The following is a 24615-nucleotide window of genomic DNA, read 5'->3' on the forward strand; positions in this document are numbered from 1 at the left end:
CGATGTAACCTGACCTTCTTGAAAAGAGCCTATCTAGGCTCTTTTCAATCTATGATATTATAGATTCATGTTCGGTTATCTCTTTCACTTGAAGCTCCTTGTATAACCTACAGAGGAAGTGAAGTTTCTTATAGAAATTCAGTCAACTGCGCAAGTTCATTTGAACCTTACTGAAAGTTATCTGGCTGAAGTATAGAATGAATACTATTCATTCCCGTGCAGAATCATGACAGCATTTTCAGACAGTACGCACTAGGATACATGAACCTCATATATTCTACAAATGGCGGCGGCTGTCTGTAAGGCTAGAACTTCCAAAGTGTTACTTCTTCAGTTCCATGGGTGGAGGGAACGGCGATAGAGTCAGTTCAACTACTTTTGCCATTTAGGGAAATTACGCCCTCGGAAGTATGAAATCTACTTTTATCTCTTTTGTAGTCATATCGATCATATTCAATTTCATCTTCAGCTTTAAATTTCACTTTTACCACATCAAATGCTACTACTATTCTAACAAATATGGCACCACTTACTCTTTTCCTATTTGAAGAGACATCCAGCTTCAACTTTCGCCTTGAAAGCAAGACATATGAGAAAATGCAAGAAGAAGGGTTCACAATTCAGACGATTCTCCGGACTCTCGAACTAACAAGCGGACCGAGCAAATACAACTTTTTCATGTTTGGTGGCTTGAACAGAAAAGCCACCAGATTTGTTGATAATCCAGGAATGTTCTCCTGCTACGAGACGCAGAATGATAAGCCTATCATCACAATTATTGTCCGCTACAAGAGTGACCCATCTCCTTATTATGCTCAAGCACCTAGTTCCATGGCATCGCTACAAGCCAGACAAGCTCTTAGCGGTCTAGAAGATCTGGAGAATCCGATACTCCATGCTGGGCCAGAGGGCGATGAACCGTCGATTAGTGAAATTCTCGAGCCCCTAAAAGAGTTTCTTGGAGTGTGGAATTCGGAAAAGCTGATAACCGAAAGACGTGAGAAATACCTGGAGCAGGTATTCAGTAAGCATCCATGCCTTCAAGATGATGCCCTGGCATTCCTACAAGATCTGAGGCAGAGTTATAAAGGGAACGAATCAGAACTAATGTCTGCTGATTCCTTATACTTCCTTGGAGCGCCATACTTCTCTGAAGAGGCCGTGGCGGATATACTGGCCATACCATTCTTCCCGGGGACGCTGAAGGATCGATTAAAGATGCACTTCAAAGAGGGAAATATAGCATGTCCTTGTCTTGTGGATATCTTCCTACGGGCGCTCAACTGGGACTCAAGGTTTTTGTATGACCAGGTATCAGTAATTCAATCAGTTGCTACTGAGAAGAAGAAGAAGAAGAAGAAGAAGAAGAAGAAGAAGAAGAAGAAGAAGAAGAAGAAGAAGAAGAAGAAGAAGAAGAAGAAGAAGAAGAAGAAGAAGAAGAAGAAGAAGAAGAAGAAGAAGAAGAAGAAGAAGAAGAAGAAGAAGAAGAAGAAGAAGAAGAAGGAAAGCTTCAACAAGATTGCCCGGTTTCGCAAAGGGCTTTTTTATAGGATGAACTTGAAGATTTTGCTAGACAAAAGATAAAATCCAATCTTATTCCCACAAGTACCAGGCCATGTAATAGCTTTATTTAGTTATTTCAAATAGGATTCTAAGCTTCTGAAAAGCTCTATATCGCATCTTCTTAACGCAGTACATACTAGGTATGATGAAATGTGATCTAGATCTCGGAGATTCATCACAAGACATGAAGTGAGAGCTCTAGTAGGAGCATTGTGTAAGTCACCCACAAATGCACGTTGAACGTGTATTCTAGTCTCCCCAGATCCTCGTATCCCTATTCAAGTTTTATTTCATAGCCCAAGACACACCTAATGAGGTTTCTCGAAAGGGCCCCCAACGAGCTTGGCCCCGCTCGCCCCACGCAGCCCTGGACCGGCCCGCAAACTCCACTGGAAACGAGTTAGTGGAGGATGAAAGTCAAGCTATGTTGGAAGATGAGATGAATTGAAATTACCAGAAGGAGTCAGAGACAAGGAGAGAGTAAGCATACCCTAGATCTCGTCTCTATACGATGAACTCCGGGGAAAGCGAGGGATCTTTCAGCTGGGGGTACTGTAGACAGCCTTTGATGCATCCTATGGCGTGTCGAGTCAAAGATATTAAGCCCAAATGATTCTATCATGGTATCTGTTGTTCACCAGGCTTTAAGGCCCAGTAATAAGTGTATGAGTGAAAGCCTCAAAAATGATACACGATGTTAGGGTCCCGCGGTATCCGCTATAGATAGTCAAGTCCATCTGAAACGCCTTCAAATAGCTCTCCGTTGATAGTATCAAAACAAATAAAAATTTTTTCTTTATGTTTGCTATCTCTCAGTATAGCTTCAATTAAGCCACTTAACCATTTAGCGCAGAGATTCAACTTCATTCAATTAAGAGCTGAAAGTCTAAGTGCCATTTGGAGACAGACTAACAGGTTAGATTATCCATAAGTTACGAAAAAGGCTGAGATCCATTGAGCACCGTGACAGGCCTGTCATAACTATTGAAATGACCTTTTCAATTTGATACTGAAGTAATTATCCTCAAAATGCCAGTGCCAGGGGAAATACTGTGGGACAAAACGGCCCTGGTGATTTATTTCCTGGCTCATTGGTAGTGCTACTCTTGGTCCAATGGGCGGATTTGTACAAGATACCGTTACTTTTATGATACTATTACAAGCTGATGGCCATTCCGTACGCAATGCAACGAATGACGGCCTTCGTTCCATTGGAAATCAAGCCGGAAGTCCTTGAGACAAATCTGTTGATTGTCTTGTACCCCAAAATGGATTTACCCTCGAGCTAGACTGATATTCCCTAGGGCCATCGATGATTAAATGCTTAAGGAAGTAAACTTGCTTGATATAAGGGAATTGAATTCCATTGCTGATTTGGTATCTCTAAATATATTATCCAACGCCATGCTGATGCCATGCAAACAAAATGATCGTCAACTAAGACTGTATCTTTACTCCTCCTCGCTGACCTCGCTCTCATCATCACTTGGCATGGTATATCGTGCCGAAGTTGATGTCTGAGTATATTGTCGAGGAGCGATTTGTTCCTCGCGGGCGCTTTCTTCGAAAGCCGCTTCCATCTCCGCTGCTAAAGGATCGAAGTCATCGTCCTCCATGTCATTACTATCACCGGCACCTCCAGATATGTTCTCAGGAGGCGGCGGTTTAGTATCTCGAGCAGGGGAAGGAAGTTGGAAACTATCCATTTCCTCTTCTCCCTCTCCCATTTCGTCTCCTTCGCCATCATCTCGATCATCAGTCGGGGTGTTATTGGACGAGAAGAAGGCCGGGTTCACCTTGAAGGCTCGAGATGGAGGCGGCGAGCCCATATCGATAATTAGATCCCCATCGACAATGATATTGGAATTTGGAGATTGAATTGTTTGCTGTGATGCGGAGCCGGTGCCGGCATCGGAGAGAGAAGACCGGATATCTTCGTGGTCCGGTGGGTCCGCGCGGGGAGTGGGCACAGCGGCCGGTTCTGGCGTTGACCGCGGCGGTTTGGAGGCGGATGGGGCGGTTGATGCGGTCGGTTTCGCAGGCCGCTTTGGAGCTCGTAGAGGATTGGCCTGTTTCTTCGGACGAGCCATCGGCTTCGGAGCAGGAGCAGGAACAGGAGCGGGCCTAGAAGCGTGGATCACCGGCGTAGTCACCTTACTATTGCTGACTGGCTCCGGTGTGGTGGCGCCAGAGACCGAGGCCGGTGGGTTCTCCGCGCCAGGCTTTCGAACGAAATGTCGGAAGTCGTAGGGATTACTATCATCGGCTTGGCCTTCGTCTTCACTTGTGTTGCCAGCATTGCGATCATCCGAGGAGGTGTGATCGTCATCGTGGTAGACTGGGAGGAGCTCCAAGTTCTCATGGCGAACTTCCTTCTCCGTCTTGCCGGGTCTTGAACGAAGGTTGAAATTCAACTTCGTTGAAACAGACTCCAGAACGAAGACTTTTCGCTTGGGATCGAAGACCAAGACGAGGTTGCGCTCGTCAGTCGGGTCTTCGCTACCTTGGTAGGCATACGTCAAGTTATGATCGGCGCCCGGGGCCTTATCGGTGACGGAAAGGTCGAAGAGATCGCGCGACAAGGAGGAACGAGTAATGGTTGAGCGCTGGGATGGTGTTGCGGACTTGGTTTTGTAATTATAGTTGACATTCACCAATCGACTAGATGCTGTATTGTTCGAGTCTTTCACCCAGAACAACAGGGTACTCCGCTTGTTTAGTCGGGTCAATCATGGTTGAAATGGTTGGGGCGGCCATGACTCCGCACTTTGGGGATATAGTCAAGGGAGTATGTGACAGAAAGACATTCAGAATATCAAAGAGGAAATAAAGAGGATCGGAGGGCCAAAAGGGATTTGGGCGGAAGAGAGAAGAAAGGAAGAAAGGAAGCGTGACACGAAGAACGGGGAAGGGCGAAAGGCGGAGAATGATTGATTACGGAGGGTCTTGGCACTGAGTCTATATTTATACAAAAGTACGAAGAAGGCAGATATTGCTGAATACATTCAGTATTATGTATATTGTAGTTGAACTTGGTATTATTATGGTTATTCTTGCTGGCTTAGTTCACTGCCACCCTGTTTGTCAATTGTTCCAGTCGTCCAGCTAATGCCCGGTGCTTGCGCATTACATCCTCCCATTCATAGCTCATTTCCTCTTCCCCACTCAGCTCCGTCAGAATCATTCCGAAATCACCCCCAAGGCGACCAAGACTAGCTGCACAATATAGCAGTTGTGTGAGAAGACTTTCGCGGGAGCTTCGGTCTCGTACGTTCGGGAGATACACCCGCATGGTGTCGGTGAGTAGTTGCACGAGATGCATTGGGAATGTGGCCAGGGCGGAGGGAAGGTTTTGCAAGGGATCACTGGTCTGTGCTGGTTGAGATGCCAATTTCTCCGTCTGGTTGATTCCGCGTAATCCAGACACGACTGATTCAGTATCGGATTGCTCTGAGTCGAAAATGTTCTTGTATAGCGAGACGATTGCGAAACTCTGCTCACGAAAGATCTCAATGTATCGTTTCAGATAACGATCAGTCTGTTGACCATTCGATAAAGGTTCTGATTTCTCTTTGCCATGGTTTCTCCGTTGCGTTTCTTGATCGGCAAGTTCCCGCAGCGGTTCGAGCGCTTCCAAGGTTGAAACCAAGTGTGCTAGTCGGGAAATCAAGAAGACTGCTCCAAATGCCCCTTCCCCGGTCCCCGATACTGATTCATTCTGCAATACCTCCAGATCCGGTGCAACTCGCCGTAACCACCCAATAGTTCGCATACCAGCCGCCAATCGTAAATTTTGAGCTCGGAGACCTGCAATCAGATTGGTCGTCATTTCTTTCATAGCTTCTTCCGCCTGAGCTACGACATCCTGTATCAGGGGAGAATCGGGGTATAAAGTTTGTAGTCGCTTGATATGTGCATGTAAATCGAGGGCAGATGAATATGTGGTGGATGCCGCACCAGCACCGGAGTTGGCAGAAGCAGCAGAGACAGCGGTGGAGAGAAGAGTTGGTAATTCGAGAATATCAGACAATCTATCAACATTGCGAGCCAGCTGCAGGGCTTTCTTTTGTCGTTCTAGGGCGGCATTGTCTGTAATCTTGCTATATTTGGTAGAGAAGCTCACGGCCTCCTCATCAAGTTTCGGTAGGGCGTCACGTAGCTGCTTCGCCTCCCTTATCAATTGAGGAATGTTTGTAGAAAGAGTAGATAGATTGTCGGCTGATGTAATAAAGGTCCGATGTGAACGGTTGGAAAGGGCTTGAAGGGAGAGGAGGGTCGAATGCGAGGACTGTGCGAGAGACTGCGGTTCGGTGGATTGAAGAGAATCCAGAGAGAGGGTGGACAGGCGCGTCAAATACTGTTCAGTGGTAGCATCATGAGCCGGACTATCCAAATAAGGAGTCAACAACTCCAGTAGAGAGTCAGCCATGTCTACTGTATTCTCCCAGGACCTTCCCCCCTTTATAATGTACAAAAGTTGAAGTTGAAGTGGAGAGGGAGTGACGTTGCGTAAAGACTGGCCTGTGGATGGCCGCTCGGGGTGGTCCGTGCGAGACGGTGCGGCGTCGACTTCCTGTGAATTTGCTGGGTTTTTGCCCGAAACAACAACAACTCTTTTGCTTGCTCGAAGGGGATGTTGGGTTGGTCCGTTTTGTTGATTTCTTTCTTCTCGATTCCCCTTTTCTATATTTGATCTTCTCATTTGGTCTCCTTCAACTATTTACTTGCCCCCCCCCCGCATCGTGCCTGTTCCCACATGCACCCGCAGCCATGGGAAAACCACGAGTAAGTGTTTGTTTGCTGAGAGGGATCATAAAAAGAGATGGTACTGATGAACCTTTGCTTATAGATGATTATACTTGTTCGCCATGCACAATCGGAAGGAAATAAAAATCGGGATATTCACCAAACGACTCCTGACCATCGGGTCAAACTCACGCCCGAAGGACATCGTCAGGCACAAGAAGCAGGTCGTCGCTTGCGTGATCTCCTACATCCCGATGATACTCTACATTTCTTCACTTCCCCATACCGCCGGACAAGGGAAACAACCGAGGGCATGCTGGAATCCTTGACCTCCGACTCGCCTGATCCGTCTCCATTCCCCCGACATACTATCAAGGTCTATGAAGAACCTCGACTGCGAGAGCAGGATTTTGGCAACTTTCAACCATGTTCAACAGAAATGGAACGGATGTGGATGGAGCGTGCCGATTATGGCCATTTCTTTTATCGGATTCCCAACGGCGAGTCTGCGGCAGATGCATATGACCGAGTGAGCGGGTTCAACGAATCGCTGTGGCGATTATTTGGCGAGGAGGACACTGCTAGTGTTTGTGTATTGGTCACGCACGGCCTCATGACGCGAGTTTTCTTGATGAAATGGTATCATTGGAGTGTGGAGTACTTTGAGGATCTCCGCAATATTAACCACTGCGAGTTTGTGATCATGACCCACAATCCGGACAATGGCAAATACGCTCTACAGAACAAGTTGCGCACATGGTCAGACTTGCGAAAAGAGAGAGAAAATGAGCGCAAAGCTAAAGGCGTGGAGTCGGATCCTATCTCTCCGGCTGACAATGTCCCGATTCGCAGAAAATGGGGCGGTTGCCCAGATGGATGTACCCATGGGTTGTCCTCTGGTGCAAGGCAATCCCTACGCAAGCAGGTGATAGAGACTGTCAAGCAAGATCACAATAACAACCACAACCATAACCATAACCATAGTCAGAATGGCCAATCAGAGGAGAGCCGTCACGATATCAAGAAGACTGATCAGCCATCCTCGGGTTCTCTCAAATCGCCCGTGAAGCATAACAAAAGCTTGGATAACAGCTTCAGTTTTCCAGCAAGCGAAAAGGCCCACCAACATAATAGCAACACCAATGATAATAATAATGCTCGTGAAGTATCTGAAAGCAACCAAGAGCCTGCCAACGGAGATTCGAATGTCGACAATACCAGCCTACCTCGTGGCACTCACTCTGAGGTCAAGGCCAATGGTACACGCCCTACAAGACCTCACCTCCACAGTCTTCAACGAGACAGTGAAGACCATCTGCTTCATCCACCCGCGTTATCCTCATCAACAGCCTGTCTCAAAATGGCCCTTCTCCACCTCGGTGGTCGAGACGGCGGAGGCTCCATGAGCGGTGCTAACAGTCTGGCCCCGTCAGACGACGAGTGCTCCGATACAGAGCACCACATTCCTCGAACCGTGACGCATAAATTAACACCACATCACCATCACCACTCACAATTCCACCCTGAATCAGGATCAAATCCATCACAGGACTTCTCAGAAGACGGGGACGATGAACTTAGTACCCATCCTACTGAGGATGCTCGGAAATCTCGTCCACATGTACACCATCATCATCATCACACTCATCACCGACATACCTCCTCGTTAAACTCCCAACCACCACACCACCGCATGGCAAATATCCTTGGAGACGGTGATGACATGTCCACACACTCGCAATCCGAGAAGTCTCCCTCCCAGCACAGCGGGAGTGAAAAGCATGAAAAGAATGATGAGAAACTTTCTCTTGAAGCGCAACAGATAGAAGATCAGAGTATACGGGGAAGCGTATACTAGGGTTGATAGTATGCGTATTCTAAGATCTCCTCTTCCCCCATTTTTTTTTCCCTATCCATTTCTGATTTTGATATATACTTTTCCTTTTCATTCCTAACTGCATCGATTGTGTCGGACCTGTGTTAAATTGATTGGACTTGGATTTGATTTGGCTGGGATTTTGGGATATGACTGGTTGTCTCTGTCTAATGGGTCAGGGATTATGACGATATGATTATGAGTTTATTTACTATGTACTGAGATACAAAAATTCTAGGCTTTTTCGTACACTTATTTCAATGATTCACAGATCATAGAATAATGACAATCAGTAGCTTGTTTAATTCTGTTCAAAAATGATCACAGCTAGTGCTATATCATGTAAGCCTACGAAGGGGATTAAGGACAAAGATAATAGTTTGTCATTTTCATCTTGTTTGAAATCATCTTAAACCTCAATCTAGCAAAACACAAAGACCCGGCAACAACACACTTCAGGCACGGAGATCAAGCCATGGAAGCAGTGGCAAAACAAGGATAGGTTGAAACCGGGACAAAAGGAATTGAAAGAAAGAACTAGGACGAAGCACAAATAGACTACATACAAGCCAGGACCCCGTAGATCACGGGAAACGTTCCATGAAACATGGCGCACTGGAAAATCTGGCTTGCTCCCGAACTGGAAGAATTTTGCAAGAAGATAATGGAGGGGACACAGACACAGACAATCAGGCTCCACCAAGTCCATTCGCAAGGAACCGTGCATCAGTCAGACGGGAGATCAGAATAAAAAGGGCGGGTCGGAATTGGGTCCACTTTTTGGAGCGGAGTGTTTCATCGACCGGGTCGTTAAACAGGAAATACCAGAAACAGAAAGACAAGAAACGATTTCACGGATTGGAAGAGCGAGTCGAATCGAGTCGAATCAATTGATCAAAATAACGCAGTGATCGCGAATGATGAGTGAAGAGAAAAGTATTAACGCCGGGTAAGGACTGTAGCGTGGGAATTGAAAATTGTGAATAATGTACCGACATGAAATGGAAGTAGGAAGAGAAGAGGAAACATTCTATGGGTAATCACCGCCGGCCGAGATGCCAGGAAGGGAGAAAAAAAAGGAGGAAAGAAATGAACCGGAGATATGGACCGAACAGGGTCATGGGTAATAAACAAGGTCAGATTTTGAGGGTATTCGTGATCGTCGTGACTGCGGCCCCGGCCATCAAATCTCATTAGAGGTCGACAGAAAGGAAATGATCCGACGATACTCGAGTTGGTCACACCAGCGCCCAATAAACCGAAGCATGATGTGGACGGTGCAGTGAGCCGAAAGCTGAGATCGAGGATTGGCCGGGACGTGCCATGTCGCTGTGGGAGCGTTTTTTTTCCTCTTGATTTTGACATTTTTTTGGTGTTTTTTCTTTCGCCTAGCCGACACGAACCAGCAAATCGCAGAACAAAAAGTACTTTTTGGGGGTTGACGCGGAATGCCGATTGCTCCAGTTGCAGAGTTTGGGCCAGCGAACCAGGAAAATGAAGAGGGCGTAAAACGTCGAAGTAATCAGGGACAGGAAAAGATAAAAGAGGAGAAGAAAAAGAAGAAGAAGAAGAAGAAGAAAAGACAACGGTATCATCGAAAAGAGAACCCATGTAATATCACCCTAACGTCGAAGAAAAATTTCTAAAACCGCGCGAATAAGTGGTCAGATTGAAAAAAAAAGTGAGAGAAGAAAAATGGTAGAAAAGACGACGAGACCAAGGACGCCGGGGCTATCGTCGGTTTCAACCGTAATCATAAGTTAATCAGTAAGGAAGCATCAAGAATATAGCCAGATGCGGTCTAAGCAGCAATAGGCTGGAGCGCAGGGAAAGCGCTGTTGCACATGTAGTGCTCAAGATGCTTCGCACAGTACATGCAAGCACAAGACGATCCATGACCAGTCCAAACACTCTGGGCAAAGGGCAAGCCATATGCCGGGGTGTGGTGGTAGGACGGGGGCTGCGATCGAGGAGCGGATTGAGAGATGTACTGCGGTGGTGGGGGAATCCAAGCTCGCGAATAAGGCGGAGGAGGATTCGTATAGGCCCAAGGGCCAACCGAGTAGTAGTCAGGCGTATTCGGACCACTGTGAGGTGCCGATGGCGGAGAGTACTCGGAGGCTGCCGGGTTCAGCCAAGAACTTTCAAGGTGAGAGCTGCGCTGGTATTGAGGCGGGATGGGGCCTTCGGGCGACATAATCGGTTTGGAGAGGGAAGGTTGGCGAACGACGTTAGTGTCAAGAGGCGCCAAGGATTGACGAGACTCGTGGCTTCGAAGGTTAACCTTAGCACTCCAGGTTTCCCAGTGACTACGCCACGAAGCGAAACCATCCTGCTGATCATAGATGCGGTCATGGATCTTCCATTCAAAAGCGAAGAGCCACTCGAGTTCCAGCTTGTTCAACTCTGCGACAGGAATATTGCTAACTTCAGCCCAAGATTTGTTCTGGAAAGTATTATCATCCAAGAATTTGCTTCCGAGCAGCAAAGCCACAGTCAGCATGCGGTAGATTTGGCCACTGCTCGACTGGAAGACGCGCTGAGACGAGAGCATCCGCATGCGGCTGGACAAATAAAAGAGTCCTAGCAAAATCGTAGAGCTGGGTAGGCGTGTCGACGACAAGATCTGATAGACGTATTTCCGGAACTGTGGGGGGGACTGAGGTTCCTGGGGAGATGCTTCGCGCGAAGTCAATATCTGCAAGGGTGATTCTGGTGTTGTACAAATCATACATTCCCTGGGTCATTTCCGCCACGAAGTCGGACATGCGATCCATTTCATAATCCAGATGAGCGGCAACGCCTCCAGTAGCCTTCTCCTCCTTTCGAGGCTGTTCCATGTGCTGTTGTTTCATCGGGGCGATATCCTGGCGGCGGTACTGTTGGGGGATTGCACTGTCCATGGGAGGGAGCTGCATGTTGGACCGAATTGGAGGCAAAGCGTTCGCCATCGGTCCGTACATCTGCTGCTGGCCCATGGTGTGCATATCCCGGGGGTGCATCGGATGCGCCGAGTGGTGCATGTTCATCGCGTTCGGTTTGGCGTAGCACATGGACTGGGAGAACTGCTCGATGAATTCATTACCACTCTGATGGTAGCGGGGTGGGAAGGCAGTATAGCCGATCGGGTAGAACTGAGGCTCGTCCAGGCGACCACCGCTGTTGATGTGAGGAGGTGTAGGCAGGCCGTGGCCTGCAGAGTAGAAAGACGGCATAACGAAGAGGGTTAGAGGGGGGAGAGAGACCAGGTCAAGACAGGATGAAGTAGACGAGTTTGACTTCTATCCGAAGTACCTTGGTCAGCGCTGCAACAGGGACAGGCCGGGAAGAAGACTGGGGATGGGAAAGGCGAACCGTCTACAACTCCGAAACGTCCTGAGCCTGGGGGAAAGCGGAGAGAGGGGCGCTTCTAAACGAGCGCGTCACTCCGATATGGTCGTAGTGAACGTCTCTAGTTGAATGACATTGAGAGTATCTTCAACCAAGTGATCCGAAGACAAACGAGAGTGAAGGAGCGTCGGTAGATTGGCGAAGGGAGGTCCTGACACGATAGCCAAACACCAGGAGAATCTGAAATAGTAGTTTTTTTTTTTCCTGGTTCTTCTGTTCTTTCGCAAGCAGTCGAAAGTAACAAGATCGAGTCACAGATTCACCGAGCTGAAAGGTAGAATTGTAGACGTATCCCTGTACCGAAGATAAATTTTTCAATTGCCCAGAACACGCGCGATTTGAGATGAACCCAAAGCGATGAGTAGAAAATAGAGAAAATGAAAAAGAACACAAATGATTCCCTCGCGTAGAGGCAAACCTCCAAAACAAGAGGTCAGCAACGACACTTAGTGAAAAGCTCGTTGGAAAAGGGGGAGGAGGGGGGGAGAGAGGTTTGGAGAGAATAAGGGGAGGTGAGAAAAAGAAAGTGAGAAGTGAAGAGTTGACAGGCAAAAGGGGATTGTGTGTGGTGGATGGGTGACAATACGTGACAATACCTCACGGGGTTCTCGACTCTTTACTTTCCCGCCACGGCGACTATTTTAGGGGTTAACCGGGGGCTGCTGGTGGCCCATTCAGGCATGATCATACCGTCACCGCAATACATGATTACATACTTAACCCGAAACCCGGTGAGCGCACAAGATACATAGTTATTTCAGTAACAATCAATGTCTCTCATTAACTAGTATAATATACTCTATTTAACCTGTCAATATACCTAGAGTATTTGATTCACGGATATCTAATACTGTCTCTAAATATATTGTACAGTATATACTAATGACCGAATCATCTCTGATGCAACCGCCGAAAAAAGAAAAGAAAAATCTAAAAAAAGCCCCACGGACTCGTGCGGGCCTTAGTAAGCCTCTTTCGCCAATAGCGGCAGAGTTTCTTTTCACGGGTCTGAGCGTTTCATCCACGAACATGCCAGTGGCCCCCCCCCGTTGCGCGGTGACCACCTCAGAACGAGGTACATACTGTATATAACTAACTAGTACTCCAGAGATGCAGAGTCATGAACATGACGAGGCGAGTCGAATAACGCCTCCCAAGGCAAATCCAATCATTTACTTCACATCCGTCATCTGCCATCACTATCCGTCATTTAATAGTGACAGGTGTCCGTTGCCATCGGCTTCCCCCTCCATCACCCCGTACAACCAAGCAAGGGCAATAAGCTGGGGGTAGTGAGTCACCGGAGTGTCCGTCAAACCAAAAAAAAAAAAAAATTAATGATTCCTGCGGTGTGCAATAGCGTCATGCCGCATGGTGGTAGGAGAACAGAAAAGCATGAGAGGCAACACTTGGCCTGCTTTCGTAGTTGATTGGACCAGCCCACCGTCGATTTATACACATGTACAGTACTCCGTACTGTATTCTCGACCGTCACAGTCACAGCCTTTGGGGCGAAGAGAGTATGGAGGAATTCAGCACTGCGTACGGAGTACATATGTATTATATAGAGATTACATTACCTCGTACTAGAAGTCTGACTCTGAACACGCTGACTTTGACCCGCTGACAGCACTGCAATATCCTGCACGTTGGTACGTGGTGCGCCCTGTCACTGGGTAATCCTCCTGCCTGCCTCCTCACTCTTAAGACCTACAGTACAGTTAATTATTTACTGTGTGATGTACTACATATGTACGGAGTATACTATACTATAACCGATTTTCACTAAATTCCAGCATGTTTACATCGAACACACTACATCCAAAGAAGTATGCAACTTTTTATCTAAACTCCCCGATTGTACTCCGTCTCCACGACTACAGTTACGCCAGGGCAACACAATAAACTCACAAGTAGACTAGTCCCTCACTAAAGACTAGTTCACGTCCGAGTGGACTCACTCGACTCCAACAGGTGGACCGTTCTCACCGGCTACGCTCGGCCCAATGTGAGGTTGGGCACTTCTTACTGTACTATGTATGTACCTCTGTCCCTCCTGAACCCCGCCATAGGGAAATTTCGGGCCTTCTCTCTTGAAGGTGGGGGGGGGAGGGAAAGAAAAGGAAAAAGGGGGGGGGAGAAGAAATCAAGAACTCGCCGTGGGTCGGGACCGATTCTGGTCTAGAATGGATTATAAATACTGGGTTCACTCCATAGACTGAGCACTGTATGGAGCGGAAGAGACGGAGTGTATTGAGTTGCAGGATACGGACCTGGCGATTATTACTGTAGTATTCGGCCGACATTGCATGTGCATGTGCATGGACATTATAAGCATGAACGGATTAGTTGTGCCTGAGCTTGCGACTAGAAATTGTATTTGATAGGATTTGGCTGGGTCTGTGAGTAGGTTGACCTTACGAATCCTGAAGACTTATACTACTCGATTCAATAAGGACTTCGACACCACATATCGCCAATAGTCATTCACTTTCAAATGCAAACTAGTCAAGACAAATTAATCTTTCAAGTAATTTCATATTTCTATATGCTAGCTTTTTGATTTTAATGTACCGCGACAGCCACGGCACGAGATAGTCCAAAGATGAAAACAATACGGGAAAGTCTGGCGCTCAACCAGAACAGAACAGAGGGATATCACTAAGATTCAAGAAGAACCCAGACACGCAAACAAATGACATAGACTCGTATACTCGATAAGGTCGCCAGGAGGAAGAGAGACACAGAGACACGTTCAAATCGTTTCCCGCGGGTTCCCTTCCCCTTCTAGTCGAGCCTATCGGTAACTGCGAGCAAGCAGTGGGGGAAAAAGGCGTTGTTGGTGTAGGTACAAACGACCATCCAAAAAAAAAAAAACAAGACAAAAATAAACTCCGGAACCAATGTCCCAAGGTGGTAAACAGAAAATATAGAATAAATCGTGAGTTCGTGACAAAGAAAAGCATCAGCTCATGCCAAACCTGGGAGATTGTTCACTCTTTCTTTTTGCTCCTTTGTATCTTCTTTCTTTCTCTCTTGTCTTTTATTTCTTCACTCATCTTTGAGACTTCCGACCAAACTCCCCAGAACATCCATGATGACCTTTTCATCCTTGGGTTCGCCACCAGGAAATGAACTCTCCGTTGCATTGCCGAGTACCCGAGCACGGGCACTGCGGAGAACTTCTCGGATATAGTTCTTGTCTTCATAGTCTTCCATAAGCACCGCCTCAAAGTCATCCAGAGCCTTGTTCGCACGTTCATTGAATGAGGACGGTTCTGGTGGACCGTTTGGTCCCCGGTTGGGCTGTGCGTGGAGTGGCTGCTGCTGATGTCCCTGGGGTCCGGGCGGTGGTGGCCGCGGCTGCTGCGCCTGGTGATGCGGAGGCGGCACATGATGAGGCTGCTGCGGATGTGGCTGCGACTGGACCGAGTGCTGGTGTTGATGTTGATGCTGGGCCTGAGGTTGGTGCTGGGGTTGAGGCTGAGGATGAGGTTGGGGATGGTAGGATGGCCCAGCTGGGGGAGGGAAATTTTGGTGCTGGGTATTGATAGGCGGAGGTTGAGATGGTGGAGGTTTGGGGGTGGAATATGGAGACTGGTGATGCTGCGGCTGCGGCTGCTGCGGTGGTGGCGGTCCTTGTCCAGGCTGCGGCGTTTGCGAAGGCCGTGGCGGTGGTGCACTCTGTGAGGGAGGATTGGATGCATACGGTGAGGTATAAGTAGAAGGAATAGTCTGTGCAAAAGCTGCGGGGAGACTGCTCCGAATAGTGCTCGGAATCGGGAACGCCGCAGGTGCAGGGACTGGAGGAGCTGGAGCCGGAGCAGGAGCCGGGGCAGGCGCGGAAACAGGAGGTGCAGGAGTAGGCTTAGACAGAGGAGCTGGTGCTGGAGCTGGGCCGGAGGCCGGCGCAGGAGCAGGAGCAGAAGGAGCGGGAGCAGAAGCCGGAGGAGCAACAGCAGTACTAGCCGTAGCCGTAGCAGGAGGTGTTGGGGCAGGTGCTTGCACCGGCGCAGGAGCCGAAGCTGGTGGAGGTGGTGCGGGAGTAGAGATAGGAGGAGCTCCCGTCGTAGGAGGCGGATAGGGACTGGGGTGTTGAGGATTTGCTGATGGCGCAGGGAAGTTGGACGGCATCGAAGGGAATTGAAAGTGCTGGTGCTGGTGCTGGTGCTGATGCGGACGCTGGTTTGGCATGGTACCTGGAGGTCCTGGGGGCGGGGCGTAGGAATGAGGCATAGGAGGCATATATTGCTGGGGCGGCGCTGATGGAGGAGCTTGGGGAGGAGGAGGCGAAGGTCGTCTCTTCTTCTCCTTCTCAACAGATGCACCAGGTCGAAGTTGCCATGACCATCCCTTGCCATCTCTTTCCGCGTGCATGAATAGGTGCCCGTTGCCGTTGAGGTTGTGTCGCACACTGGATGTCCAGCCTTCAGTCTCGCACTTGAAACGGAAATATGGATATTTGAGCTTCAAGGCACGGTAGATTTGTTTCAAGGTCATTGGAGTGCCAGCCTCTGTCAGAGCATCGAAAATAAGAACAGCATAATTGTAAGGAGGTTTGGCCAAGTCCTCTGGCGAGTAAGCAGACTCTGGAGGATAGTTGGGAGATGGTGATCGCGAAGGCTTGCGCTTCTTGACTGGCGGTGGTTTGACATACTCCTCGGGTCGTTGCTCTGGAGGGAATTGGCCGCCTTCCGTGGATGGGAGGGGGAAGTCCATCAGAGTTCCATCGCCCTTCTTTCTCTTCGTATACTTGCGCTTCTCGGCAGGTTTGACGGAGGAGGTTGGTGATTCGGCTCCAACTGATTGGGATTCCTTGCCTGTGATAGTCTTGCCTGCTTTGGTAGGTCGATTGGCTGTTGGTGGTGTGACACCTCCATTGGCTTCACGTTTCGCTGCCATCTTTTGTTCTCGAGCCAGCTCAGCCCTTTCACGCTTGGACATAATGCCATCTTTGGGAGGTCGACCAGGTCCACGACGGCGCGCTGGTTGGTCGCCCTTGTCGCCTGATTCAATAGATTGCACAAGCCTTGAGTCATCGTCCTTCGATTTGACCTTAGGCCTGGAGGGATCTTTGCTGTCAGGACTATCACTTAGAGCCATATCATCAATCTCATGTTCAGCATCAATCTCGTGGGCAGCATCAATCTCGGCCTCGGCCTCGGCATCTAAGTCCTCATCTTCTTGTTTTTGTTGCGGCTCTTCCATCCTATCCGCCCCAGTCTCACCGATGGGGACATCAGGTAACAGGAAACGGATTCGTACACCACCAATTTGGATGTAGTCACCGCTGTGTAACGGGCGAAGTTGCCCGGGAGAGAGCCAATCAGCTCCAATGAAGGCACCATTGCGGCCCATGACCTCCATCTCGAAGAGATTGCGATCAAAATTATAAGCAATTCGGACGTGTCGGCGGGAAATACCGCGGTGTCCAGCAGCAGTACCATCGATTGTTGATGGCGGGTGAATAGGAATCGTAGGGCAAGAGTCAGGTGATGGCAATAGAGCCAAAGCATCTACGGGCTTTGCATCACCATTATTTTCGGATTGCAGAGATTGCATAGCAAGCGCATTATAGTCTGTCACAGTTGTTGTCTGTAGCTGCGCAGGGTTGGCACTCAAGGGCATTGCAGAGTCATCGAATGAAGATTTCGATGACCGCCTACTGATGTTCAAATTGGCTGGAAGATGGGGGGGGTATATCCGGATCGAATCCCATAATACCGCCACGGTCACTGACCACGCTGCCCATCATGGCAGCGCTTTCTTCACGCTTCATCCTGTTTGGCGTGTGGGATGTGTTGCCGCCGCTAGAACTCTTTGCTCGAGAGCTTCGTACGGCCTGCCGAAACTGAATCTCTCGTTGATGGGCAGCGCGCGCAGCCCGAACATCTCGTCCCAGAATGAACGAGTATGTATTGACATAAAAATGGCCATCGTCAAACTCTAACTTGGCAAAAGCTTGAATTCGCGGTTCTGATCCGGCTACAGACGCTGATCCATCCTGATACCCAAGGGCTGATAGGTCAGCCCCTTGTGAAAGATAGGCGGCCGTTAGTAACTCATTTTGCTGAAGAGCTTCGAAGGCATTTTTAGGGGCTGCGGCAAAATCGAGGGGAGGAAGAAGGGATGGCTCCAGGCTCGATTTAGGATTCAAAGGGTCGGAAATGCCCTCCACGGCACTCGCATTTGACAGACGATGCGCAGTGATGCCTTTCCCTTCCTGCTGCTGTGTCGCATCAATCTCCGCCAGGATATCCGTGGCAGGTTTCCCATTTCCGTTGGATGTACTTTGCATGCCCCTTGATGGCGAGGTTGAATCTTGCGGGAGCTGCATGCCTAGCGCCATATCATTCGATGTACTCTGATCGGTCGCAGGAAAGCCATTTGAGTCGTCCATCTTCACATCCTGGGTGTCTAATTGTTGTCCGGAGTGATTTCCAGTCGCATCAGTTGAATTCGGCGCAGAAGGATTTCCGAGGAGTTGGGCGAGAAGGGCCCCGGCGGCAGATTGGGTGTTTAGATCCTTTTGGTTGCCGGAAACATTGCCGTTGGAATCATGGCCGTCGGAAGGCTCAGTCTTGATCCCCATGGAGGAGGTGGCGGGCAAAGCCTTTGAGGTTGGGGCAGAATTATGCATGTCGCGGGTTGCGGAGGCGCTCCTTGAAGCGGTAGGCGAGGTAGGGTCGTCTTGTGAGTAGCCATAATCGTGCATGGGCGTATCTGGACCTGAATCAGGCGGTCGATGGCCCACTGCTGGCGCCGTCATAGTCTGCGACGACATGGCTCTCAAGAGGAGACGAGGGAAGAAGCAGCTTTTGCTGGGCGATTCTCACTGGAAGGCGGTGAGGAAGAGGCTTGCCGGGTTGGTGGCTGCAGACGCCCGTAACAATGGATCACTGCATAGTGATAGTCGGGGATAATCAATAGCAAAAGGACTAGAAAAGGAGATCTGAAGAGAAGAAATAGAAGATAGATAGCAAATATCCTCAGGGATCTGTCGGTTTGGTGTTTTGCAAGATCGAAGATCCTATCTGCAGAATCGAACTGGACCGACCCCTTGGAGTCGATCCGGGACAAATTTTCTTTTCGCCCCGCTCGAACATGAAGGATCCACTTGGTGCCTGTTCACCGATTGTCATTCTTCTATTTCGCCGTATGGATGTACATGCGGAATTTACTGGCTGCTGGTCTGAAAAATTATTGTAGAATGAATGTGGTGAGAATGAGGATAGTAGTAACTACTCGGTAGTTGGAATTAATATCGTGACAAGTATGTATTCCTGGTATACGTTCTTGGGTAGACTGAGATAACTATAACTTACAAGCCTTAAAAGGAAATGGCTTGGAAGCCAGACAGGCCAGAAATAACCCTTTACATACTCCTATATAGGAGGCTACCCTTGAATAAGTGAATCTTGATTAACTTGATTAGGATGAAGCCCTGGGTTGACCGCAATATTGAAGACTGACTAGATTAGAGGTACAATAATGTATAGGATGCCGTACAAATCGTACCTGGTCCGAGTCGCAACATGAGGCAACTTCCAAACCTGAAGAAGCAATGCATTGCCCCAAAATCTAAAAGAAGCAAAGCATCCTCAAGTCTGCCTTTGAGAATAGAGCCATTCCTTTAATGACTTGTAATCGTGATGAGTTCTTCAACGAACGCAAGAAGCATATTCTTTGGAAGATGCCTGCCAGATCTGTCCCAGAACAATGTATCTCATGTTCTTCTTTTATACTATTGATAGTTCGGTTGGCCATGTGAATTCATCTTTCAGACATATCTCCAAATTTGGATCACGTAGTGATAATACAAATGTTTCACAGAATACCGGGTCTCAGAACGCAACAATATCGGAACTCTGTCTAAACAATAATCAATCATTGCTATTTTTCTATTTGAGCGGCGAAGATGGCAAGCTTACTGCGATCAGTATATCCCATACCCGGCTCATGATCCGTACGTTGAGACTGCGGCATCGCTGCTGATCCATTTCAGAAGCCCCAGCAGTTGCGAACGTTTGAAAGATCTGGGACTATCCCGAACAGACCACAATTGAGGATTTGCTCGAGGAATCCGCTCGCAGTATACAATTGCAAGGCAAAAATAGTCTTGGCTCTTTGATTTGACCGGATATCGCATTCACTGCAATATCTTCTTGGAATATTGTAGAGGACAAGAAACGAAAGACTATAGGCGATGGAAGAGATTATCTGGAAAGTGCAGACTCAGAAGAAAGGTGCTCTGAACCAGAATGTATAACTACCTTCTCACACTATCTGAGTATATTACAAGTCACTCCAATCTTTCAACCCATAGAGGAGTGTATTTGACACATAAAATGGTGGATGGTAGATAGGACGGTATGTTCATACCAACCACGGTATGGTATTTAAATATTTCTCTCAAATTTCTTCCTACCGACTGATTCCATCTGAGTGAAGGCCGTAAGTATCACGGCCGCACCCTAGAGCTTCTTACGCACTCATGATATGCCATATCAGCAATTTTGGCTAAGGTAACAAGTGATACATCAATGAATTGATCAAGCTACCATGCAGCCCCTTCTGAGCATCAAAGCTTCATAATAGCAACATACGCTTCAAATCTGTAATTTATCCTCTCACAAGGCTACAACTCTACCTCTTCCTGCAGGCATAATGTGGGGAAGTGGAGTGCAGAACCGAAGGATTGGACCAGACAGCATCTTATCGACGCACAATCATGGGACCCCCAATTTGATGATCCACTGACCTATGTTCAGACTGGACTCAGTAGAGGATGAAGTCTTATATTTGAAAGCCAAGCCTGATCCATGGTATTATATAGTAGCTCGGTCGAATAGGGCCAAGGGGACTTGAAAAGTCAAGATTCGTGACTGTATAACTGCATTTCCCAAAATCGCTTCACAGCGGTAAAACTTAATCTACTATTCCTATTGTTCCTATTGTTCCTATTGTTCTTCTTTTTTATTGTCTATTCTTTCCTGTTCTCAGATTCCTGCTTGACTTGATTTGATGGATCACATTATCAAACAATCTACTTTCAAATAGAGAAATGCTCTCGAACTTGGTAAAGGTATAGTCCTGAGAGCCAGCGAAATATAAGCCAATAGGCACGCATCTAAGGGAAGGACTTGAGGATCATCGTATCATCGACTCTCAATTTAGTCGCAATGCTGTTGAACAATACATAATCCTAAGCCGCCCAAGCTATCCGTGTTAGGATTGTATGCAATGCAATCATTACAAGTCTCTCTCAATATACGGAAAAACAGACTTTCTAATACTTTCAAAATCTCGTATATCACATTTCCCTTGCATATTGGGCAGACAACTACATTATTCTAACCAATAAAAATCGAAATAATTGTGGATTACGATCTCCAGCGGAACTCACAGTGACCGCTTGGCACCACAGCTCCCCAGACTTCCACGCGATAAGATAAATCAAAACTTGAACATCATACAAACCATAAAGCAACCACCACCATGCCCAAAGGCAAAAAATCAGACCCAAAGGCTCCCCAACCACGCAACAAACCCATCAATGCAATTCCTCCACCAAACTGGCCGCCACTCCGTCCACTTCTCCCATCCACAGACCTATTCCTCACCCCTCTCGTCACGGACCAAATCTATCTAATCCGCAACTTCTTCCCCGCCTCATTGTGCAAGTCCTACGTCTCGTTTTTGTCCTCATTACCTTTAAGCACTACACCCGGTAAACCGAAGAAAGACGAGGCGGTGCGCGTGAATGATCGTTTTCAGGTGGAAGATGCGCGATTCGCGGAGATGGTATGGAGTGGGACTGCGTTGAAGGAATTGGTTACAACACGCTTCGACGAGGATGAAGAACATGACGGTTATGATGAAAATGGAAACCAAATACCGGATGCAAGTCCAGACAAAACGCAGAAATGCAGGGAAACTTGGGGCGGGGACCCATTAGGTTTAAATCCGAATATTCGTATCTATCGCTATTCGGCGGGTCAATTTTTTGCTCAACATTGTATGAGTCTTATTCTCTTGCCCTCCATACTATTTGACTTGAGTATATGCTTACATATTGTTTGCCTCAGACGACGAATCGAATTCCCTTACTTTTCTCCCGTCTTCCTCTAGCAAGTCTGTGCCGGCACGGACAACTTGGACCCTCCTTATTTACTTGACTACCTGCTCAGGCGGCGAGACCGTCTTCTACCCCGATCCTACACGGGAAAATCCCAATCCAGAACCGATTTCAGTGGCGCCTGAGACGGGCTTGGCGCTTTTGCATAAACATGGAGATCATTGTATGCTTCATGAGGGGATGGAGGTTACTGGAGGGGAAAAGTGGGTTTTAAGAAGTGACTTGGTTGTTGCACGGTAACTCTGTGCCATAGCATTGCTATACATTGGACAACTACGATTTAAAATTTTACTGGCATCTACATTGGCATACTCGATCAAACATGATTCTAGTCAATTTGCTTGGTCTCGACCTGAAAGGATCGAGACATGAGATGACTCATAAAGCAACCCAGCAAAGTAATATGACAAGGACGATAATAGGTCCAGGTCCGGGTCTGGGACCAAATCGCGTAAAAGAGACAAGATTGTAAATACAGGAAGTCGTAAAGAGTGGCGAATAGGTTGGGAATAGAGATGGAGACAGAACGGACAGGGCAGGGACAACTGAACCAAAGAGGGGAGGGCGGCAAGTTAGAACTAACAGAAGAGAATCCAAGAGACAAAGTAGAGAGAGAGATGAATTCGCCAATTTTCAAATAAAGTGAAGATGCAGGCTATTGTCTCTTGCACAGAATCTTGTCCTCGCATTTTCATCGTATCATATCATCCTTCATGAAGAAACAGGGGACTTGGTTGAATCCACCTGGTAATCGGTACGTCTCATAATCTCCTGCACGGGTCCAAGTAGCCTCTTAAACCCATCTCGGCCCAGGCGCGCCACCTTCACCTCAGTTTTGGTGACAATGCTAGCCGCACGTGGTTTGTCATCCAGTAACGCCAGTTCACCGAAGTAGTCTCCTCGGTTGTAATTCTTGACCGAGGTTCCGTTCTTAAAGGCCTCTGCCTCACCCGATTCCAAGAGATAAAATGCGTCGCCAGGATCGCCTTCGTTGATAATGGTTGAATTAGCTGGGTACTTGATGGTATCGAGGGCATCGGCAATCTTGGATCGTTCGTAAGGCTTGAGGGAAGAAAGTAAAGGAACCTCCTCCAGAAAAGCCTCGTACATGCGACGGCGCTGGAATGCAGAGTCCATCAAAATGCGACGGAATGTGATTCGATCCAAAGCCCACAGAGTGCTCTTAGCCTCAGTGGAGATGACCGTCGCGGCACGCGGGGCATTGTACATCAAGGCCAGTTCACCAAACGAGCCACCGGGTCCAGTAGTGGCTACTTTATTGCCCAGGCCATCGGGGCCAGGCTGCACGGAGCCGGAGGAGTGGATGTAGATGTCAAAATGGCCGTTCTCCACGATATAAAAATAGTCACCAGCGTCGCCTTGCGAGATAACCTTGATATCCTTTGCGGGGATAGGCTTCTCGACCAAGGCATCCAGAACAGTCTTGAATTGGTCGTCATCGAGGTGCGAAAAGAGAAAGTTGCTGCTGACAGCGGTCTTCAGACGTGCCAGTTGGTCATCTGTCTTGGGGTGGTGCGGGGGAGTCCAGCTATCCGAGCCGGCCGACGTGGGGTTCAAGGATTCTGCAGAAACTGAAGTTCGACGGCCCAACGCATAATTGCTCGGGAAGCCCTGACCAGATCCCGTCGGCAAAGCTCCCGGCTCATCACCGCCCAGTCCGGAGCCCTCTCCGGGGTCACCAAACGGGCTCCGCGAGAATAACGAGCCCGATGAGGTATCCCCACCTCCGCCTTGTGAGCCCGCCTCGCCGAATGCACTTCCACCAAACGCCAGGCTTCCAGTACCCGACGAGCCGGCGGCGTTGGATTGCTTAAAGGTCACGTCGGTTGGTGACGTCACCTCGAATTCTTCGTCTTCTGCGATCTTCTGAAACCCGGGAGATCTGTCGGATTTGGTGTTGGTGTTGATGAAAGGGCTGGTGCCCTGGAAGGACTTGGAGCTCTGCGCCATGACTTTGATGGATTTAGGGGCCGGAGAGGCCGCCACTCCGGCCGAACGGGTGGACGAAGATGAAGATGAAAAGAAAGAAGAAAGCAGGTGAGAAGGTGCAACTAGTATAGAAGCGAGTAAGTGGAAGTGTAAGTGGGAGATAGTAAGTGGTGGAGGGAAAATATGGGGAGGGGAAGCGAAGAGAGTGGGAAAGCTTGCAGAAGGTTAGACTGAGTGGATCAAAAGTGTGTGAGTAACATTGAGGGAAGAGAGGGGTTTAGTGGAGAAGGGAAGGCTCAGAAGAGGGTGGGAGTGGGAGTGGAAAAGGGGATAGCCCTTGAGCAACTTGAGGTGAAAGCCAGCGAAGAAGAAGAAGAGAAGAAGAAGAAGAAGTAAAACAGCAGTGTATAACTCACGGGAGAAATGGATAGCCTCAAAAATGGGGGAAGGTCTTGGGTAAGCCGAAGCAGCAAGGAAAACGGCCCAAGGAGGGGTAGGAAGAAGTTGAGGAGGAGTCCAAAAGTCGGGGCTGGTCTGAGCTTCTTCCCGTCGATCATAGTGATCGACGTCACTGCGTTCCTTGTTGAGTTGGTACTTTACATACATACAGCACAGTTGTTGGAAAGAGTTTATTAGTTGAATACAGTGAGCATCTACTATGTAGTGGTAGACTAGCAGTATGAAAAATATTATACGGCTATCTTCTAGTTAAGAATAATTTGTACGAGTGTTCAAATAGATGGATGGTGTAGTTTGTGTGTGCAGAAAGAAGCTCTGCGGTGCCGGTCTTCCAGGCGTCTTCTAGAAACCGCATTGACATTTGCCATTTGCCACTGTGGCGAATATGGAGTTTGCACTAACTACAGTAGCTACAGTACGAGGTAGCGAGAATTAAGGGTACTGCTGTCTACAAGCTGTCCTCAGTAGTCACATATTAAAGTTGTATGTATAC

The 24615-nt window shown here is 48.2% G+C and overlaps 9 protein-coding genes across 9 annotated transcripts; 4 read left to right on the forward strand and 5 right to left on the reverse strand.

Moving 5' to 3' along the window:
- Nucleotides 1–519: 519 nt before the first annotated feature.
- Nucleotides 520–1584, forward strand: N7469_004817 (uncharacterized protein; the record flags this gene model as incomplete). The annotated part of the gene is made up of 1 exon (XM_056643737.1): nucleotides 520–1584. The coding sequence occupies one exon, from the start codon at nucleotides 520–522 to the stop codon at nucleotides 1582–1584; it is 1065 nt and encodes a 354-aa protein (XP_056503149.1).
- A 1430-nt stretch (nucleotides 1585–3014) lies between these two features.
- On the reverse strand, nucleotides 3015–4296 carry N7469_004818 (ELL-associated factor; the record flags this gene model as incomplete). Its single annotated transcript, XM_056643738.1, has 2 exons — nucleotides 3015–4224; nucleotides 4271–4296. The coding sequence occupies 2 exons, from the start codon at nucleotides 4294–4296 to the stop codon at nucleotides 3015–3017; spliced, it is 1236 nt and encodes a 411-aa protein (XP_056503150.1).
- Nucleotides 4297–4624: 328 nt separating this feature from the next.
- On the reverse strand, nucleotides 4625–5992 carry N7469_004819 (Dor1-like family protein; the record flags this gene model as incomplete). Its single annotated transcript, XM_056643739.1, has 1 exon — nucleotides 4625–5992. One exon carries the CDS (start codon nucleotides 5990–5992, stop codon nucleotides 4625–4627), a length of 1368 nt encoding a protein of 455 aa, XP_056503151.1.
- Nucleotides 5993–6333: 341 nt separating this feature from the next.
- Nucleotides 6334–8167, forward strand: N7469_004820 (acid phosphatase DET1; the record flags this gene model as incomplete). The annotated part of the gene is made up of 2 exons (XM_056643740.1): nucleotides 6334–6348; nucleotides 6413–8167. The coding sequence occupies 2 exons, from the start codon at nucleotides 6334–6336 to the stop codon at nucleotides 8165–8167; spliced, it is 1770 nt and encodes a 589-aa protein (XP_056503152.1).
- A 1466-nt stretch (nucleotides 8168–9633) lies between these two features.
- On the forward strand, nucleotides 9634–9831 carry N7469_004821 (uncharacterized protein; the record flags this gene model as incomplete). Its single annotated transcript, XM_056643741.1, has 1 exon — nucleotides 9634–9831. The coding sequence occupies one exon, from the start codon at nucleotides 9634–9636 to the stop codon at nucleotides 9829–9831; it is 198 nt and encodes a 65-aa protein (XP_056503153.1).
- A 155-nt stretch (nucleotides 9832–9986) lies between these two features.
- N7469_004822 (uncharacterized protein) lies at nucleotides 9987–11400 on the reverse strand (the record flags this gene model as incomplete). The annotated part of the gene is made up of 2 exons (XM_056643742.1): nucleotides 9987–10768; nucleotides 10821–11400. The coding sequence occupies 2 exons, from the start codon at nucleotides 11398–11400 to the stop codon at nucleotides 9987–9989; spliced, it is 1362 nt and encodes a 453-aa protein (XP_056503154.1).
- Nucleotides 11401–14626: 3226 nt separating this feature from the next.
- On the reverse strand, nucleotides 14627–18359 carry N7469_004823 (forkhead domain protein; the record flags this gene model as incomplete). Its single annotated transcript, XM_056643743.1, has 3 exons — nucleotides 14627–14980; nucleotides 15584–17192; nucleotides 17242–18359. The coding sequence occupies 3 exons, from the start codon at nucleotides 18357–18359 to the stop codon at nucleotides 14627–14629; spliced, it is 3081 nt and encodes a 1026-aa protein (XP_056503155.1).
- Nucleotides 18360–21073: 2714 nt separating this feature from the next.
- N7469_004824 (uncharacterized protein) lies at nucleotides 21074–21953 on the forward strand (the record flags this gene model as incomplete). Its single annotated transcript, XM_056643744.1, has 2 exons — nucleotides 21074–21593; nucleotides 21664–21953. The coding sequence occupies 2 exons, from the start codon at nucleotides 21074–21076 to the stop codon at nucleotides 21951–21953; spliced, it is 810 nt and encodes a 269-aa protein (XP_056503156.1).
- Nucleotides 21954–22424: 471 nt separating this feature from the next.
- Nucleotides 22425–23684, reverse strand: N7469_004825 (cyclic nucleotide-binding domain-containing protein; the record flags this gene model as incomplete). Its single annotated transcript, XM_056643745.1, has 1 exon — nucleotides 22425–23684. One exon carries the CDS (start codon nucleotides 23682–23684, stop codon nucleotides 22425–22427), a length of 1260 nt encoding a protein of 419 aa, XP_056503157.1.
- Between the last annotated feature and the right edge of the window lie 931 nt (nucleotides 23685–24615).

The sequence above is a fragment of the Penicillium citrinum genome (assembly GCF_028827155.1).
Source record: "Penicillium citrinum strain IBT 23319 chromosome Unknown utg000003l:1.0-4596430.0:1.0-4598250.0, whole genome shotgun sequence".
Classification (NCBI taxonomy): Eukaryota; Fungi; Ascomycota; class Eurotiomycetes; order Eurotiales; family Aspergillaceae; genus Penicillium; species Penicillium citrinum.